Here is a 16,159-nt window from a genome sequence, read left to right as displayed (position 1 = left end):
GAGCCAGTTCTAATTTTGGACCTGGGCAGTGTTGGGCTCTTCTGGCGTTCTCAGATGTGGCTCAGGCATTACCTATGGAGAAGCTGCGACATGACATCCTAGGACATGCAACTGCACCATGCATCACCATTATATTGGAGTGTGCCTTGGCAATATTTAAATCTTGTTCAGTGTGCCACGAGTTGTAAAAGGTTGAAAATCTCTGCTGTAAATCCTTTTCTCGTAGTCCGTAGACGATGCTGGGCGCCCGCCCAGTGTTTCGTTATCCTGCAGTGGTTCTTTGGTTCAGTACTGCTTTGTTCTTAGTTATGTACTGCGTTTCTTTACTGGGTTCAGTAATGTTTCAGCTGTTGCTGAGTTTTCAGGCTAGTTAGCCTGGTTTGCCTTGTTTGTGTGAGCTTGTATGAATCTCACCACTATCTGTGTATTTCCTTCTCTCAAAGTATTTGTCTCCTCGGGCACAGTTTCTAGACTGAGTCTGGTAGGAGGGGCATAGAGGGAGAAGCCAGCCCACACTACTAAACTCTTAACGTGCCAATGGCTCCTAGTGGACCCGTCTGTACCCCATGGTACTAATGTGGACCCCAGCATCCTCTACGGACTGCGAGAAAAGGATTTACCAGTAGGTAATTAAAATCCTATATAAACAGGCCACGCTGTGTGAAGATAAATTAGCAGCATTAAGGGGTAAATGTAAAAAAAAAAAAACAGGTTGTAAAATCTTCCTAGATAGCTGCACAAGCGAAGGAAGACAAGTTAGGTTGTAGTGTTAAAGAGCTGTTTTGGGGTAATAAATACAGATGTGGTTTCAGGCATCATTGCTGCAGTCATGCCAAACAGCGGCTAGGTGTGTGGCTCATTGGGGCGACCCTGTCTAGATCGACAGTCATTAGGTTGACATGCAGTAGGTCGACACCTGAAAAAGGTTGACATGGAAAAGGTTGACACACAAAAAGATCGACATGAGTTTTCTTTTATGGGGTATTTTAGTGTAATTTTCACCGTAACATCAACGGGAACCTCTATTAGTGCACCACATCCCCTCGCAAGGCGAGCAAGCTTCGGGCAAGGTTACTATTTTCAATCGTAGTCCACGTGGATCGTAAAGTATGAAAAAGTAAAAAAAAATAAAAAATAAAGTGAAAAACTCATGTCAACCCTTTCCTGTGCCGTCCTTTGTCATGTTTACTTTCTGTCAATCTCGACCTTGGAACCATGTGGACCTAATGCATATTGACCAATAGTGGTCGACCTAATTGTGGTCGACATAACATCCGCATACCATGGCTAGAACACACAAGGAGACTGTGCTGATTAATTTGATATTCAACACTTTTATATGCGACGGTGTGTCTAAATATGTATACGAAGTGCTACAATGTAGCAGCTGCAGCTCTTTTTGCAATAGAAGTACTTTTGTGCTCAGTTCACAGACTCAGTCGCACACATATCCTGTACAAGTACTGCTTATGAATTTGATAAGCATCACAGTCTCCAGGTGCATCCTAGTTGCATCACGTTGCGACTAAAAAGCAGTTTCACCCAACAAAGATGCCTGACGCTAGCAGAGTTGCCCAGGACCTTGCGGCTCACTCCCGCCAGGCATCTCCCGTTGCATGGCGTATTGAGGCTAGAGGTATGAGGGCACATCTGTATGGAGTGGAACAAGTGTGTAGGGGGAGCACTATTGGACTAAACTGTTTAAATCTGCAAAAATATATTTGAAAACCAAAACATTTCATCAGTACAGTGAACAGTGAAAAGTGATCATTTTCTGGTAATGTTTTCCTGTTTCTTTTGGGTTTTTAAATGTCTTTTAGATCCACTGTTTTAATTGTATTTATTCTTTAAAACATTGGTGTCCCAATTTGCAGACTTGGTGAAAGGTTGGCAGGCTTTTTACTCCACAATCCACATTAACAGTAACATTTTATAGATTTATCTTGTGTATTGGACATGTAGGGAATACGAAGTACGACAGTTTCTCAAAAAGTTTAATGTCTTCAGTCCAAGAATGAAGTTATAAATTCTCTGAAGTTTCCAAAAACTTCTTGGACGCCACCTCTTAGGAATGGCAAAGTACAAACCTCTGTGTTTAAAAATAACCTTATAGATTGGAACAGCTGCATCCAGAGTTTCAGATCCTAGGGAAGGGTGCTGTAATAGAAGTCTGCCAGATACCACCAAATATGTTCTGATCCAAAGGAAAGGAATAATCACCTCTGTGTTCTCACTGGACAGTGATATTTCATAATCTAAAATATATGTATGTATGCAGTGCATCCAGAAAGTATTCATAGCGCTTAACTTTTTCCACATTTTGTTACGATACGGCCTTATTCCAAACTGAAATAATTTCATTATTTCCCTCAAAATTCTACGCACCTATAATGACAACGTGGAAAGTTTTTTTTGAGATTTTTGCATACTTATTAAAAATAAAAAAACTAAGAAATCACATGTACATAAGTATTCACAGCCTTTGCTCAATACTTTGTTGATGCACCTTTGGCAGCAATTACAGCCTCAAGTCTTTTTGAATATGATACCACAAGCTTGGCACACCTATCTTTTTGCAATTTCGCCCATTCCTCTTTGCAGTACATCTCAAGCTCCATCAGGGTGGATGGGAGGCGTAGGTGCACAGCCATTTTCGGAAATCTCTAGAGATGTACAATCGGATACAAGTCTGGACTCTGGCTGGGCCACTCAAGGACATTCACAGAGTTGACCTGAATCCACTCCTTTGATATCTTGGCTGTGTGCTTAGAGTCGTTGTCCTGCTAAAAGATGAACCGTCGCCCCAGTCTGAGGTCAAAAGCGGTCTGGAGCAGGTTTTCATCCAGAATGTCTCTGTACATTGCTGCATTCATCTTTCCCTCTATCCTGACTAGTATCCCAGTTCCTGCTGCTGAAAGATATCTCCACAGCATGATGCTGCCACCACCATGCTTCACTGTAGGGATGGTATTGGCCTGGTGATGAGCGGTGTCTGGTTTCCTCGAAACATGACCCCTGGCATTCAAAGAGTTCAATCTGTGTCTCATCAGACCAGATAATTTTGTTTCTCATGGTCTAAGAGTCCTTCAGGTGCATTTTGGCAAACTCCAGGTGGGCTGCCATGTGCTTTTTACTAAGGAGTGGCTTCCATCTGGCCACTCTACCATACAGGCCTGATTGGTGGATTGCTGCAGAGATGGTTGTCCTTCTGGAAGGTTCTCCTCTCTCCACAGAGGAATGCTGTAGCTCTTACAGAGTGACCGTCAGGTTCTTGGTCACCTCCCTGACTAGGGCCCTTCTCACCCGATCGCTCAGTTTAGATTACCGGCTAGGTCTAGGAAGAGTCCTGGTGGTTCCGAACTTCTTCCATTTACGGATGATGGAGGCCACTGTACTCATTGGGACCTTCAAAGCAGCAGATATTTTTCTGTACCCTTCCCCAGATTTGTGCCTCATGACAATCCTGTCTCGGAGGTCTACAGTCAATTCCTTTGACTTCATGATTGGTTTGTGCTCAGACATGCAATGTCAAGTGTGGGACCTTATATAGACAGGTGTGTGCCTTTCCAAATCATGTCCAATCAACTGAATTTACCACAGGTGGACTCCAATTAAGCTGTAGGAACATCTCAGGGATGATCAGTGGAAACAGGATGCACCTGAGCTCAATTTTGAGCTTCATAGCAAAGGCTGTTAATACTTATGTAGATGTGATTTTCTTCGTTTTTTTTTATTTTATAAATTTGCAAAAATATCAAACTTTTTTCACATCATCATTATGGGGTCGTGTGTAGAATTTTGAGGGGGAAAATTAATTTATTCCAGTTTGAAATAAGGCTGTAACATAACCAAATGTGGAAAAAGTGAAGCGCTGTGAATACTTTCCGAATGCACTGTGTACCTGTATATTGTCTATATCTTACCTTGGCTCTCGCAGAGAAACTGAGAAGTCCTGCAGAAGACTTCCTCAATCTGTTGGTTTCAGCCTATACAGCAACTAGAACGATGCAGCAGGGATTTGTTGTGGAGACATTGGGAGGGACTCAATATACTCATCTGATAGACTTCCATAAGAACAGCCATGAAGTCTTCTGCTATATGTCCCCATGCAATTCTGAATTTCACCCCATTGGAGTACTCTTAATATACCAGCTGATATAAACAAGAGCGCTGGAATACCCCACATACGATGCACCTATCCCACAAACCTTACCTCTGTTGAGTGAAAGACATAGGACTAAATTGGTGCAGTTATATTGTGAGCCCACTGGACCAGACAAAAGGAATAATGATTGTTCACCATGTAGGTTAATATGATTAGAGCTTATTGCATTTTAATGTTATTTTTATATGTGATTTATTTTAATGATATGCCTTCATACTTTTGGTACATTTGAGTACGATTTGTAATTATTTATGGAAATCTAGTTTAAGAAGTTTTCCATGTATTTTTGTCTTTAAACCTGCAGCTGAATTACCTGACACTTTGGACTTTGTAGGAGAGAACCTGCTGGTTTTTTTTGTCCTGACACCTGCTCCCTTCTGATGGACGAGGGGATCTCACCATTGTACACACTAGTGGCCTTTTTTTATGCAGGACATACATCTGCGCCACATTTCCCTGATTCCACAATCTGATCCAGCGATCATAAACAGCGACTGGTGGCCAACGATGATTGGAGATCCATCAGGGAATCGGGGAAAAATACTGCATGTTAAAAATCCCTGACTTGCCGATCCCAGTCACTTTTTTGGTCTGGATGGGCGAATCTGGGAAATGCAACATGTTGGTTTTCCCGGACCCAGGAGTCTGATGATCGGGGAATTGTGGCAATCAGTGTCACGATCCGGGTATCTGGACGCCATTTCTTACCCATCAGATGCCTCCTAAGGCTGGCTCAGCGCTCCAGGACCGGATCCCATCTGTTATCCTGATGTGTACATTCCTGTATCCTCTCCTGTCACTCTGGGACGCTGTCACAGTAAACGCCATATTACACCTGGCATGGCGTCTCCCGCGGCCTCCGCCGCCGTCCCTGAACTTCTGCATGCAGAGTGTCTGAGTGGCGATTACGTCAGCCGCGGCCTCCGCTGTGTCCGCGTGGTTGGATGTGCATCTGTCAGTCTGGCGCCTCCTGTCTCCGGTGGCCGGCGCCGCCATTACTGTTTTCATTACCACATGGATTACAAACCAAACTTCCCTCCAAGTGTCTGCATGGGCGCAGCCATCTTGGATTCTGTCAGCTGATCATTTCCACCAATCTGTTGTCAGTATTGATAATCTGCATAATTGCCTAGCCAATCCCTTCCTTGCTGCAGGTATAAATACACTGTGCCTGAGCAAGGAAGGCGTCAGTGCTTTGGTTGTCAAACCTAGTTCCTGTTTGTCTCTCTCCTGTGATTGTCTTCCAGGTTCCAGCTCCTGTCTCAAGACTTCCACCATAGAGACCCGCACCAGCATTCCACCTGCGGTGTAGCCTGACTCTCCAATCCATTGTGGATTCATCTGTTTCCAGCTACAACATTACCTGCTTCAAGCTCAGCTTCCAGCAGAGTACAGCTTCTCTTAAAGGGCCAGTGTCCTTTCTACACTTTACCACTCTCCACCGGTATTATTATTTCTCCGCTCTCAAGTTCTACATTTCAGTTCATATTTCATCGCTCCCAAGTTCATTTATTATTTAACTGGTTCCAGCCAGTATCCACTCCGTGCTAACAACAGTCTGGTTCCAGCCAGTATCCACAGCAGCCGTTTTATCTTCAGCAACCCAGCTTTTCCTGGAACACCAGCTGGCACAATCCTGGGTTATCTCCATTGCTACAGTCGGGCCTGGTAAGGACTTTCCATCTAGAAGATTATAAGAACTATCTCACACTACCAGTGCCCTGTGGCTCCTGCCATCCTGTAGTACCCAGGAACTGTATTTATTCTTTGCTGACTTTTACGTTTTCTTTTACTGCTGCTGTGTTGCGGAGTTGTCATAATAAACATCATTGACTTTTATCCAAGTTGTCGTGGTCACGCCTTCGGGCAGTTATTATTCATGTTACTTACATGTCCAGGGGTCTGATACAACCTCCCAGGTTCCGGTACATCTCAGCCCCTACAACTGAGGCTGCCTCCCGTCAGCTCAGGCCCTCAGTTGTGACAATCAGTCAATCAATATGAGGGTCTCTCTTCTTGGTGGTGCCTATGCCTGAGCCTGCATCCTTATCGAAGCAAGGGGAGGTCTGCCAAGGGTCTCTCATATAGTCTAGGTGTGGTTGAACTAATTCTCCTGCACACTCATTAAGTAAGCCCCCAACTTGAAGGGGTAGAAAATTAATAACCACGAAGGGTGTTGGTAATGATATTAAAAGCATCAATGAAAATAGGACTGTCAAGACAAATAACACTATAAGGCAATTTCCCCCATATGTCCCCACCCCATATCTATCACGTCATCTGAGATTTGCCATAACAAAACACAGGTGAGGTTTACATTAGAAACTAATACAAATAAATAAGTTGTGTGACACTCCCTATCTGCTGCTTTTTAATTTTGCACTATTAACTGAACCAGTACTGGATCCATTTACTGACCGTAAATATACCTCTTACACGCATACTTGTTAATCTGTAACTTTGGGGCAGATGTATTAACCTGGAGAAGGCATATGGAAGTGATAAACCAGTGATATGTGCAAGGTGATAACTGCACCAGCCATATGTAAATTATCAGTTAGGAGCTGATTGGCTGGTGCGTTTATCACCTTGCACTTATCACTGGTTTATCACTTCCTTATGCCTTCTCCAGGCTTAATACATCTGCCCCATTGTTTCTTAGACCCAATAAAACCTGAAACCTTCCCCAAGAATATGGTAATCCCAGAAATAACAAGCCTCAACTCCCTTAATATCACTTAGAAACCCCTACAAAAAAATATGCTAGCTACAAGAATCAGGGCTAGGAAGCACAATATGCACTTGGGTCAAAAACTGGTTAGATAATAGGGAGCAGCGCGTTGTGGTTAATGGATCTTTTTCAACTTGGACTGAAGTGCTAAGTGGTGTGCCGCAAGGCTCAGTATTAGGACCGCTATTGTTCAATATTTTCATTAACTACCTAACAGAAGGTCTAGAGAGAATTTTTGCAGATGATACCAAATTGTGTAAAGTTATAAATGCGGAGGGGGATGCTGAGTCGCTTCAGAATGACTTAGTTAATTTAGAAGCTTGGGCAGCGAAATGGAGAATGCGCTTCAATACAGCCAAGTGTAAGGTAATGCACTGTGGTAACAAGAACAAAAATAACACCTACCTACTAAAAGGGGTAAAATTAGGGGATTCTGTACTGGAAAAGGACTTAGGTGTCCTCATAGATAGCAAACTAAGCAGTAGTACCCAAAGTAGGACTGCAGAAAAGAAGGCTAATAAGATATTAGCATGCATAAAACGGGGAATTGATGCTAGGGACGAGAGTATTATACTCCCGTTATATAAATCACTTGTGAGGCCACACCTTAAATACTGTGTACAATTCTGGGCACCTTACTACAAAAAGAATATCCTGGAGCTAGAAAAGGTTCAAAGGCGGGCGACCAAACTAATTAAGGGTATGGAGACGCTGGAATACGAGGAAAGGCTTGCAAGACTAGGCATGTTTACACTGGAAAAGAGGAGATTAAGAGGGGACATGATTAACATTTACAAATATATAAGGGGACAATATACAGATCTTGCGCAGGACCTGTTTTTGGTTAGATCAACACAGAGAACTCGTGGACACTCGCTCAGGTTAGAGGAGAGGAGATTCCACCAATACGGCGTAAAGGCTTTTTTACGGTAAGGACGATACGTGTTTGGAATTCCCTGCCTGAGGGAGTTGTAATGGCCAACTCAGGCAACACCTTTAAGAATGGGTTAGATAAATTCCTAATGGATAAGGATATCCAGGGTTACGGGGCATAGTCACGCACTATGGTTATTATCACAATCACAGTCTAGATAAATACTACTTAACCAATATATCTATAAATGTATTTATCAAAAAGTCCATGTGAATTGGCCAAACACTCGGTGGTGTTCTTGCAGGAACTGTTGTAGGGTCTAAAAAAAAAATGTTTTCAGTACTCCCCTCTCGCTCTGATTTGATTGTACCCTCTATACCACTGTCTGTTAGGTACCATAATGTGTCTGCAGAGTAAATTAATTTGTGCTTCATGGAATGTTTCTTTTTGATCATCTGTATTTTGCAACTGTTAGGCAGAGTTTTTGGTACCTCCAATAAATGTTTTCTTTTGAAAAAGAATATTTTCTCTGGTGCTGCAAGCACTCTGAGCATGCACTATGTGATGTATGTGGGCAATGGGTGTAAAGTGAGCTTATACCTCAATAGAATGGTAGAACTGTATATCTCAGTGCAGGGGTGCTCAACGTCAATCCTAAAGGCCCCCATACATCAGCGATCCCCCCCATAAAAAAATATTTACAGATTGAGATTTTTCCCAGATTAAAGATTCCTCAATCCACCAATCTGCACCCATACATTACAGATAGTTATAAGTGATTTTCAGATCATTTTCAGCAAATACAGATCTGCAAATCTTTGAAAGGCTCATCGGTTTAGTAGAAACGGTCTGCAAATATGCTGTTACCATCAGTGCCGTAACTAGGTGTGTGCAGAAGGGGCGTTGCCCACAGCGCACACCTAGTTAGAGCGCATATTCCCCCTGCGCTCCCACTGCCCGCATATCCGTTCAAGGGGCACAAAGTGTGCAGCATTGCAATGAGTCAGACTGACTCATTACAAGCCGCCTGTGCCCTGTGATGTGTGCGGTCAGAGCGAGGGGAGGAGGAGAAGGGAGGGGAACTTTGAAGCCTGCAGACCCCGAGAAAGCAAGGCGGAGACCCCGCCCAGCAATACTTGTTGGTCACGCCCCCACGCCAGCTCAGCTTGAGAGGGGCAGGTGAACTGATGTGCTGTTGGCCTTGCCTGCATTCCCAGATCTCCTGCTCTCCCGGCCAGGTCAGCAGCTGGAGGTGCGTGCTCTATGGTTCGGGGATTTTTTAAAGGGGGCGTGGTCACGGGGGTCCGCGATTAGGCCACGCCCTTGACTTGGCCTTGGCAAATTGTGTGCAGCCCTGCCTGCTCAGTGCTCTCTCACCTTCTGACTAGTACTCCTGCAGTCATTCACCATGGAGGTAAAGTGTGTGTGGTGACTACAGGGGACAGAGTGTGTGCGTGTGTATCAGGGGCGTTTTAAGAGAGGAGGAGGCCCGGGTGCAGCCTCCTCCGTTCGGGCCCCCTCCTCTCTGCCGGCAGCGGGAAGAGTCTGAACACTAGAGCGCTCAGACTCTACTGAGCATGTGCAGATCCCTGGGAAAATGGCGCGGCGGCTATTTTCCCTGAGATTTCTCTACTGCGCATGCGCAGAACTCCGTGAAAATGGCCGCTGGGCCATTTTCATGGAGTTTTAACACCGCCGTGGACGTCGCCGCGGGACTACGGAGGGGTGAGTATTCCGAAAATGGGTGCAGCGTGTGCGGTGGGGGCCCCCTCTGGACTTAAGGGCCCGTGTGCACCGCACACACTGCACCCATTATAGAGACGCCAGTGATGTGTATAGGGACTGGGGGGATGACAGACGCTGTCTGCCGTAATGTGTAAAAAGGGGACGATGTCTGCCATAATGTGTAAAAAGGGACGCTGTCTGCCGTAATGTGTAAAAAGGGGGCTCTGTCTGCCGTAATGTGTAAAAAGGGGACGCTGTCTGCCTTAATGTGTAAAAAGGGGACAATGTCTGCTGTAATGTGTAAAAAGGGGACGATGTCTGCTGTAATGTGTAAAAAGGGGGACGTTGTCTGCCTTAATGTGTAAAAAGGGGACGATGTCTGCTGTAATGTGTAAAAAGGGGACGCAGTCTGCTGTAATGTGTAAAAAAGAGGGACGTTGTCTGCCTTAATGTGTAAAAAGGGGACGCTGTCTGCCGTAATGTGTAAAAAGGGGACGCTGTCTGCCTTAATGTGTAAAAAGGGGACGATGTCTGCTGTAATGTGTAAAAAGGGGGACGTTGTCTGCCTTAATGTGTAAAAAGGGGACGATGTCTGCTGTAATGTGTAAAAAGGGGACGCAGTCTGCTGTAATGTGTAAAAAAGAGGGACGTTGTCTGCCTTAATGTGTAAAAAGGGGACGCTGTCTGCCGTAATGTGTAAAAAGGGGAATCTGTCTGCCGTAATGTGTAAGAGGGGCTGTACCTGGTGTAGTGGCGATACTGTGCGGCGTAATTTGAATAATGGAGACTACTATAATATGTAATGTGAATTGGTATTATTTTGTTGCCACACCCCTTCCCCATGAAGCCACGCCCCTATATTTTTTGCGCGCGCCTACGGCGCGCACTGACCCTTTTTTTTTTTTTACATAGAGGGGGGGGCGCCGATGCCCTATCTTGCACACAGCGCTAAAATGTCTAGTTACGGCACTGGTTACCATACACTAGCAATCTACAGCCCCAATTGATCTGTGAAATACAACATGTTGGACAACCTGATTTAACAATCCCAATTGATTTTTGGTCTGAATCTGTGATCTGTGAACCCCATGCAGTATATTGCAGATTTATTTGCACAATCCTCTGCAAAATGCCAAATTGCCCCAATTGATTGCTGATGTATGGGGGCCTTAAAGCACCACTAATACCCCTTTCACACAGCCATAAATTTCCCGGGTTAAAACACATGAACGCGCATCAACCCGGGAAATTTCTTGGTGTGAAAGGGTACAGGGACAAAAACACGGGTTTTCTGTCCCCGCATTTCAACCCTGCAATCGACCAGGGTTGGTTCCACTTCCGGGATGATTCCTGGACCCTGGACAGTGTGAATGGTGCAGGGTCATGTCCCACCTTCCCGGGTTGCCTGTACTGATGCTGATTAGCTATTCAGGGCACTTCCTGGTCTTGTGTTTTTTCTGAGACGCCCATTTTCAGAAAATGCAGGGCCATCCCGGGTTCAGTATGAAAGGTGCAGACCCGTGATGTCCCGGCAAAAAATGCTGGTGTGAAAGGTACCAACCCGGGAATGTCCCTGCATGAGCCCGTGGCAGAATTCCCGGGTTTTGTCCCTGCATTTCTGGTGTGAAAGGGGTATCACAGGCCATGTTGTGTGGCTTTCTTTAATCAAGGACAGGTGAGGTAACATATTTTTGCTGGGTCAGTAATTGTCTCACCTACTTACACAGACAGAAATCTTCAAAATATGAGGTTTGAGGTTGAGAACCAAAGCCTCAGTGAATAGTTCACAGCCTGCACTTATGTCATGTATGTGGGGAGTGATTGCAAATTGAGTGAACACTTCAGCAGAATAGTTCAAATGGTTCCACTGCAGCTGCTGACTTACTGAAACTGTTCTCGCTGTTCTATGCTGCTCATTCAGTGATGTCAAGGACTACTCTTGACTCCTGTGGCAGTTCTCTTTATATCTTCTGTTGCACATAATCCCTTTTGTTCCCACTCACACCGCAAACTAGTTCCAGATTATTCAGGGCTAGCTGGCAAAGGTATTTCCTACAGTGTGATAGCGCGTGCCACTCAGCATATAGGACACTCATCATACAGTACCTGTTCCATGAGTTAACTCCAGTGTATCAGTGGGAGTTACAAGCATTACACATTTATTTATATTAATTGTTATTTTTTTTAAATGTACAAGTAGAAGGTCATACAAAACAAAAAATAGCATGACATTGACAAATATGTGTGAACATTTTTACATGGTGGAAAGAAAACACACACAACACTAGTTATTACATACAAGCACACACTGGGGCTAGTACGCAAAATAATGTAAGCTGCAACCCAGGAAAGCGCATGAAAAGACTTGGGCCAATTCTGCTATATCAGTAATCCAGAAACTCAGACAAAGACTAACCAAAAGGAAATATTACACTAATGCACTGCTGTTGTCACTCCCCTCCCCTGCCATAACAACTTTACTGGCTGCTGAAACAAATTGCTAATATCTAGGGGCATACAGTATGTACTAAGCCAAGAAGAGATATAAAGTGGGGAGGATTTGTCGTGTTGAGTCACATGCCCTCCCACAACCACATCTCTACCAGCTATGGAGTCAGTCCAATTAGCAGTGATGATCTTGCGAGTGCGAGTCATTGCAGCAGCTGCTGCACTTTGCGGCGGCCTGAAATAGCACAAAAGTGGTAGCCCACCCCATAGAGGTCAGAGCAATTTTGTGCGAATTGGGGCTGATTTCAGTCCGCGAAGGGTGGGTGCAAGATCCGTTGCCATTGTCCGCGTTGAAACACGGCAATGGCACATCGCACCCTTCGTGGCTTATTGGGTTGACCCCTATGATGACTGTCCGTTGCACAGTTCAAGAGCAGGGGGAGTGGCTGCCTGTCACATGCTTATGGCTAGCTTCAGCAATGTAAGATGCCATCTGGACTTGACTTGAGACAGATGCTGATTATGATGGCCTTACCGGGATCAGTATGATTTGTCAATGGATGGGATGCCGGCGGTTAGAATACTGACAGCGGCAGCCCCCCAGAAAGCTCCTTACCTCTCCCTTTCCCACTACCCAAACCCTCCCTTGTGGGTGCCTAACCCTCCCTTCCCCGCTGCCTAAACCTAACCCTCCCGGCTTGATGCCTAACCCTAACGTCCCCTTCTATGTGCTTAACCCTAACCCTCCCTCCCCGGTTCCTCACCATAAACCCCCGTCTTCTGCCTAAACCTAACCTTCCCCTCCCCACCCCTGCTGTCTGGACAATCGGGATGCCGACTGTCGGTAATGTGACGCCGGCATCCCGCGCGGCGTAGGTATCTCGAAGCCTGCATTGCTTCCTACTTCGGGATCCCGGCGTCGGTATATCGACCGCCGGGATCCTGTCTTCGGTTAGCTTCCCGCCTTACCCATGCTTCCTGCTCCTATTGATGATCAGTGCAGGGAAGATACATTCAGTGTCTAACTGCTCACTATAGTGATTGCTATCAGGGAACATGCATACATTGGGAGGTTTTGGATGAGAGGAGAGTCCTGGTAAGAAGTTGTGGTAATAATAATATAATTTTATAATATTTGACACCACTTATGGTGTATTGTTGGCATCAGCTATGGTTATGCATCATGTGTGGTTACGCTCTATAATCTTAGCACTAACTATTTCTTCATATTGTGTATTTAGCACCAGATACAGTACGGGTTGAGTATTCCATATCCAATTAGTCCGAAATACGGAATTTTTTGAGTGAGATAGTGAAACCTTTGTTTTCTGAAGTCACAATGCATACAAACTTTGTTTAATACACAAAGTTATTAAAAATATTGTATTAAATGACCTTCAGGCTGTGTATATAAGATGTAAATGAAACATAAATGCATCTGTGCTTAGACTTGGGTCTCATCACCATGATATCTCAGTATGGTATGCAATTATTCCAAAATACCGAAAAATCCGATATCCAAAATACTTCTGGTCCCAAGCATTTTGTATAAGGGATACTCGCCCTGTATTAACGGCAGATTTGTTTCTGCTTTATGTCTTTATTATATGCTGCTCATTAGATTGGCCTTACGTAATGATGATCAATTGAGGTCTAGCATAATCGTCTACTGTGGTCTATCTATCTATCTATCTATCTTATACCCACTATTTATGTGAGGCCTAGGGGCATGCGCTGTGATGAAGGGGTCCTAACGTCTGGAGAGGACTTCAGTGAGCATAGCCTTCCTGCCTTCTGCGCAGAGCCCACTGGCCTGAGATGTGCCGGTAATGTTATGTGGTTACAATAACTGCAGGGTTCTCTACATGTGCTTTAGAGTTTCTTATTATTTTCATTTTTTTAATTATAAAAAAAAAACACAGCAGTGTTTGTTGTAGAAAATCTTGCAGCGCCTGTTAGTGATATGATGGTATTTGTTTTGCTGTGGATTTTATATATTTATTTTGACTGTGCCCTGTTGCGGTAAATGGCTGAATGCATATGCTGTATATTACCTATAGACGCTGGCGTCATCAAGCTGGCAATGCCTTTTTACATGTAAATCATTAGCCTTACTTAAGTAATATGATGTATAACCTCCACTATCCACTAATCGCTGGCCGGAAAATCGCTTTGTTTGTTTGTGAGGTACAGTATGTAATAACCTCCACTGTCCAGTGCTAGTAAGGATTGTGTTTTTATTTTCTATATGGGCCCTCTGATTACAGTGTACAGTATCCTCTCTCCACCAGTCACATAACTACATCTCCCTCTAATATATGAAACAAGTGGCTTTACTTACGCCACTATCTATCAGGGATGCATTACTTGTTACTCTCTGGTTACTGCATTTTGGTTAATACTTTCAGGTACATTGTTACTCTATTGTGTTTTCTCATAGTGAAACCTAATGCCTGCTAGCTCTTTGCTGTTGGCCAGTACGGGTGGTATTCATGTGACCGGCGGTCGGGAGACTGACAGTCACATGACCTCCTCCAGCATCCCGACCCCTCACTATCCCGATGGTCGGCATGCCGACCAACAGGGACTATTTCCACTCGTGGGTGTCCACGACACCCATAGAGTGGGAATAGAACCTGTGGCGACCATAGGTCACCACCGAGCCCGCAAGGGGCTTGCTGCACTCGCCCCTCCCCGCCGGGATCCCGGTGTCGGTATGCTGCCGGGATCCCGGCGTCGGTATGCTGACCAGCGGTCTCCTGACCGCCGGTCAGTCATACTACACCCAGCCAGTACAGGTACTGTTGTTGAGATTACTTATCTTTTATTGCATAAAGATGTATTTATTTTTGTGTTTCAGATCCCAAAATTACCAGTGAATCAGAAACTGAGGTGTCTACGGAGTGGGAGATAAAAACGATCACAAGCGCTTTGAAGACTTATTTGAGGTATTTTAAATACATGCTGTACCAAATATGTAGAGATATTGAGAACCATAGTTGTGCCTGACATGTCATGTTGGATAGGTGACAGGCCAAGGAGGGATATTGTCCCTAGGAATATGGCTTATGGAGTCTGGACCCTGGCTCGTTGCACTAGAGCCACCTGACCTTTCTACAAATCCTGGCCCAGCTGCTGTAAAACAGCTAAATGGCTGATGCTGTGTAAGTGTAGGCCCACACATAGCGGCCAAACGGATTCCATTCAGTGGGACTCGCTTGGCCGCAAGGAGACTGCACAATGGCGCCTATGCAGGTGCCCACACATGTGCAGTAGTCCTACTGACGCTGGATCCAACTGCAGTATGCTGCGGTTAGGCCGGATGACAGAACATTTCAATGTATGTGTTCACACAGTGCAGCTGTTCTATTGAAATCCTGTGCGTCACTAGCCGGATCCTGTTCTGCGGGATCCCGCAGAACAGGATCCGTGTGCACACAGATCCCCCTTCCCGGCCAATGGTTCCCGTAAAGCGGGACCCCCTTGTTTGCTATGTGTGGCCCCAGCCTCACTGACTGACGCTGTGTAGTTGTTACTTCTTCATTTAAGGCTATTGCATGGTAAGAAGAATGTGGGTTTTTTTTCCGTAAGAGACTAGCTTAAGTTATGTCCGTACACAACCTTGTTGTTTTTTGTTTGTTTGCTTGTGAGGTACAGTATCTAGGGTGTACTATAGCCCATATATGACGTAGTTTTATTGTTACTTGTGGTTCATGATTAATTTTCCTCCTGTATTCAAGTGGAGTGTCTGTCTATGATGCAATTTAGGTAGGAGTAATAGAGTTGGCAAACCAATTTATTTCACCAGTTTAAATGGCGGTGGGTATAAATGTTAGAACTAAGGGTGTAGCTACCATAGGTGCAGGGAGTGCAGCTAATATGGGGCCCTGTCACAGTTATGTGTTATATACATTTTTTACCATCGGGTGGTAGAGAGGAGGGTCCCTTACCCACTTTTGCCTTGGGGCTGCAATATATCTCATTATGCCCCTGGACCTAATCATTATAATGTGGCATACTATGGAGGGCATTATAATGTTACATAATATGATTTGGAGCACTGTAATTGGCACAATACTGTATGAAGCGGAGGCACTACAGTGTGGTATAATATGAACTGGGGACAGCACTGTAATGTGCCATTATATGAACTTGGGACACTGTATGTCATAGGGTGAATTGAGGATACTGTGTTGCATAATGTGTACTGGCAGCC

At 44.8% G+C, this 16,159-nt stretch overlaps 1 protein-coding gene across 3 annotated transcripts in view; it reads left to right on the top strand.

The window, feature by feature from the left end:
* ARHGAP26 (Rho GTPase activating protein 26) overlaps positions 1–16,159 on the top strand; it is a 1,013,198-nt gene that overhangs the window by 525,843 nt on the left and 471,196 nt on the right. For all 3 annotated transcript variants that reach the window (XM_063928129.1, XM_063928130.1, XM_063928128.1), the window contains exon 15: positions 14,804–14,891. In XM_063928129.1, coding sequence (XP_063784199.1) covers positions 14,804–14,891 — 88 coding nt within the window. The remainder of the gene's footprint in view (positions 1–14,803; positions 14,892–16,159) is intronic.

This window comes from Pseudophryne corroboree, chromosome 6 (assembly GCF_028390025.1).
Source record: "Pseudophryne corroboree isolate aPseCor3 chromosome 6, aPseCor3.hap2, whole genome shotgun sequence".
In the NCBI taxonomy this organism is placed as follows: Eukaryota; Metazoa; Chordata; class Amphibia; order Anura; family Myobatrachidae; genus Pseudophryne; species Pseudophryne corroboree.
Note: the sequence above shows the minus strand (reverse complement) of the source record. Positions and strands in the feature narration are given on the sequence as shown.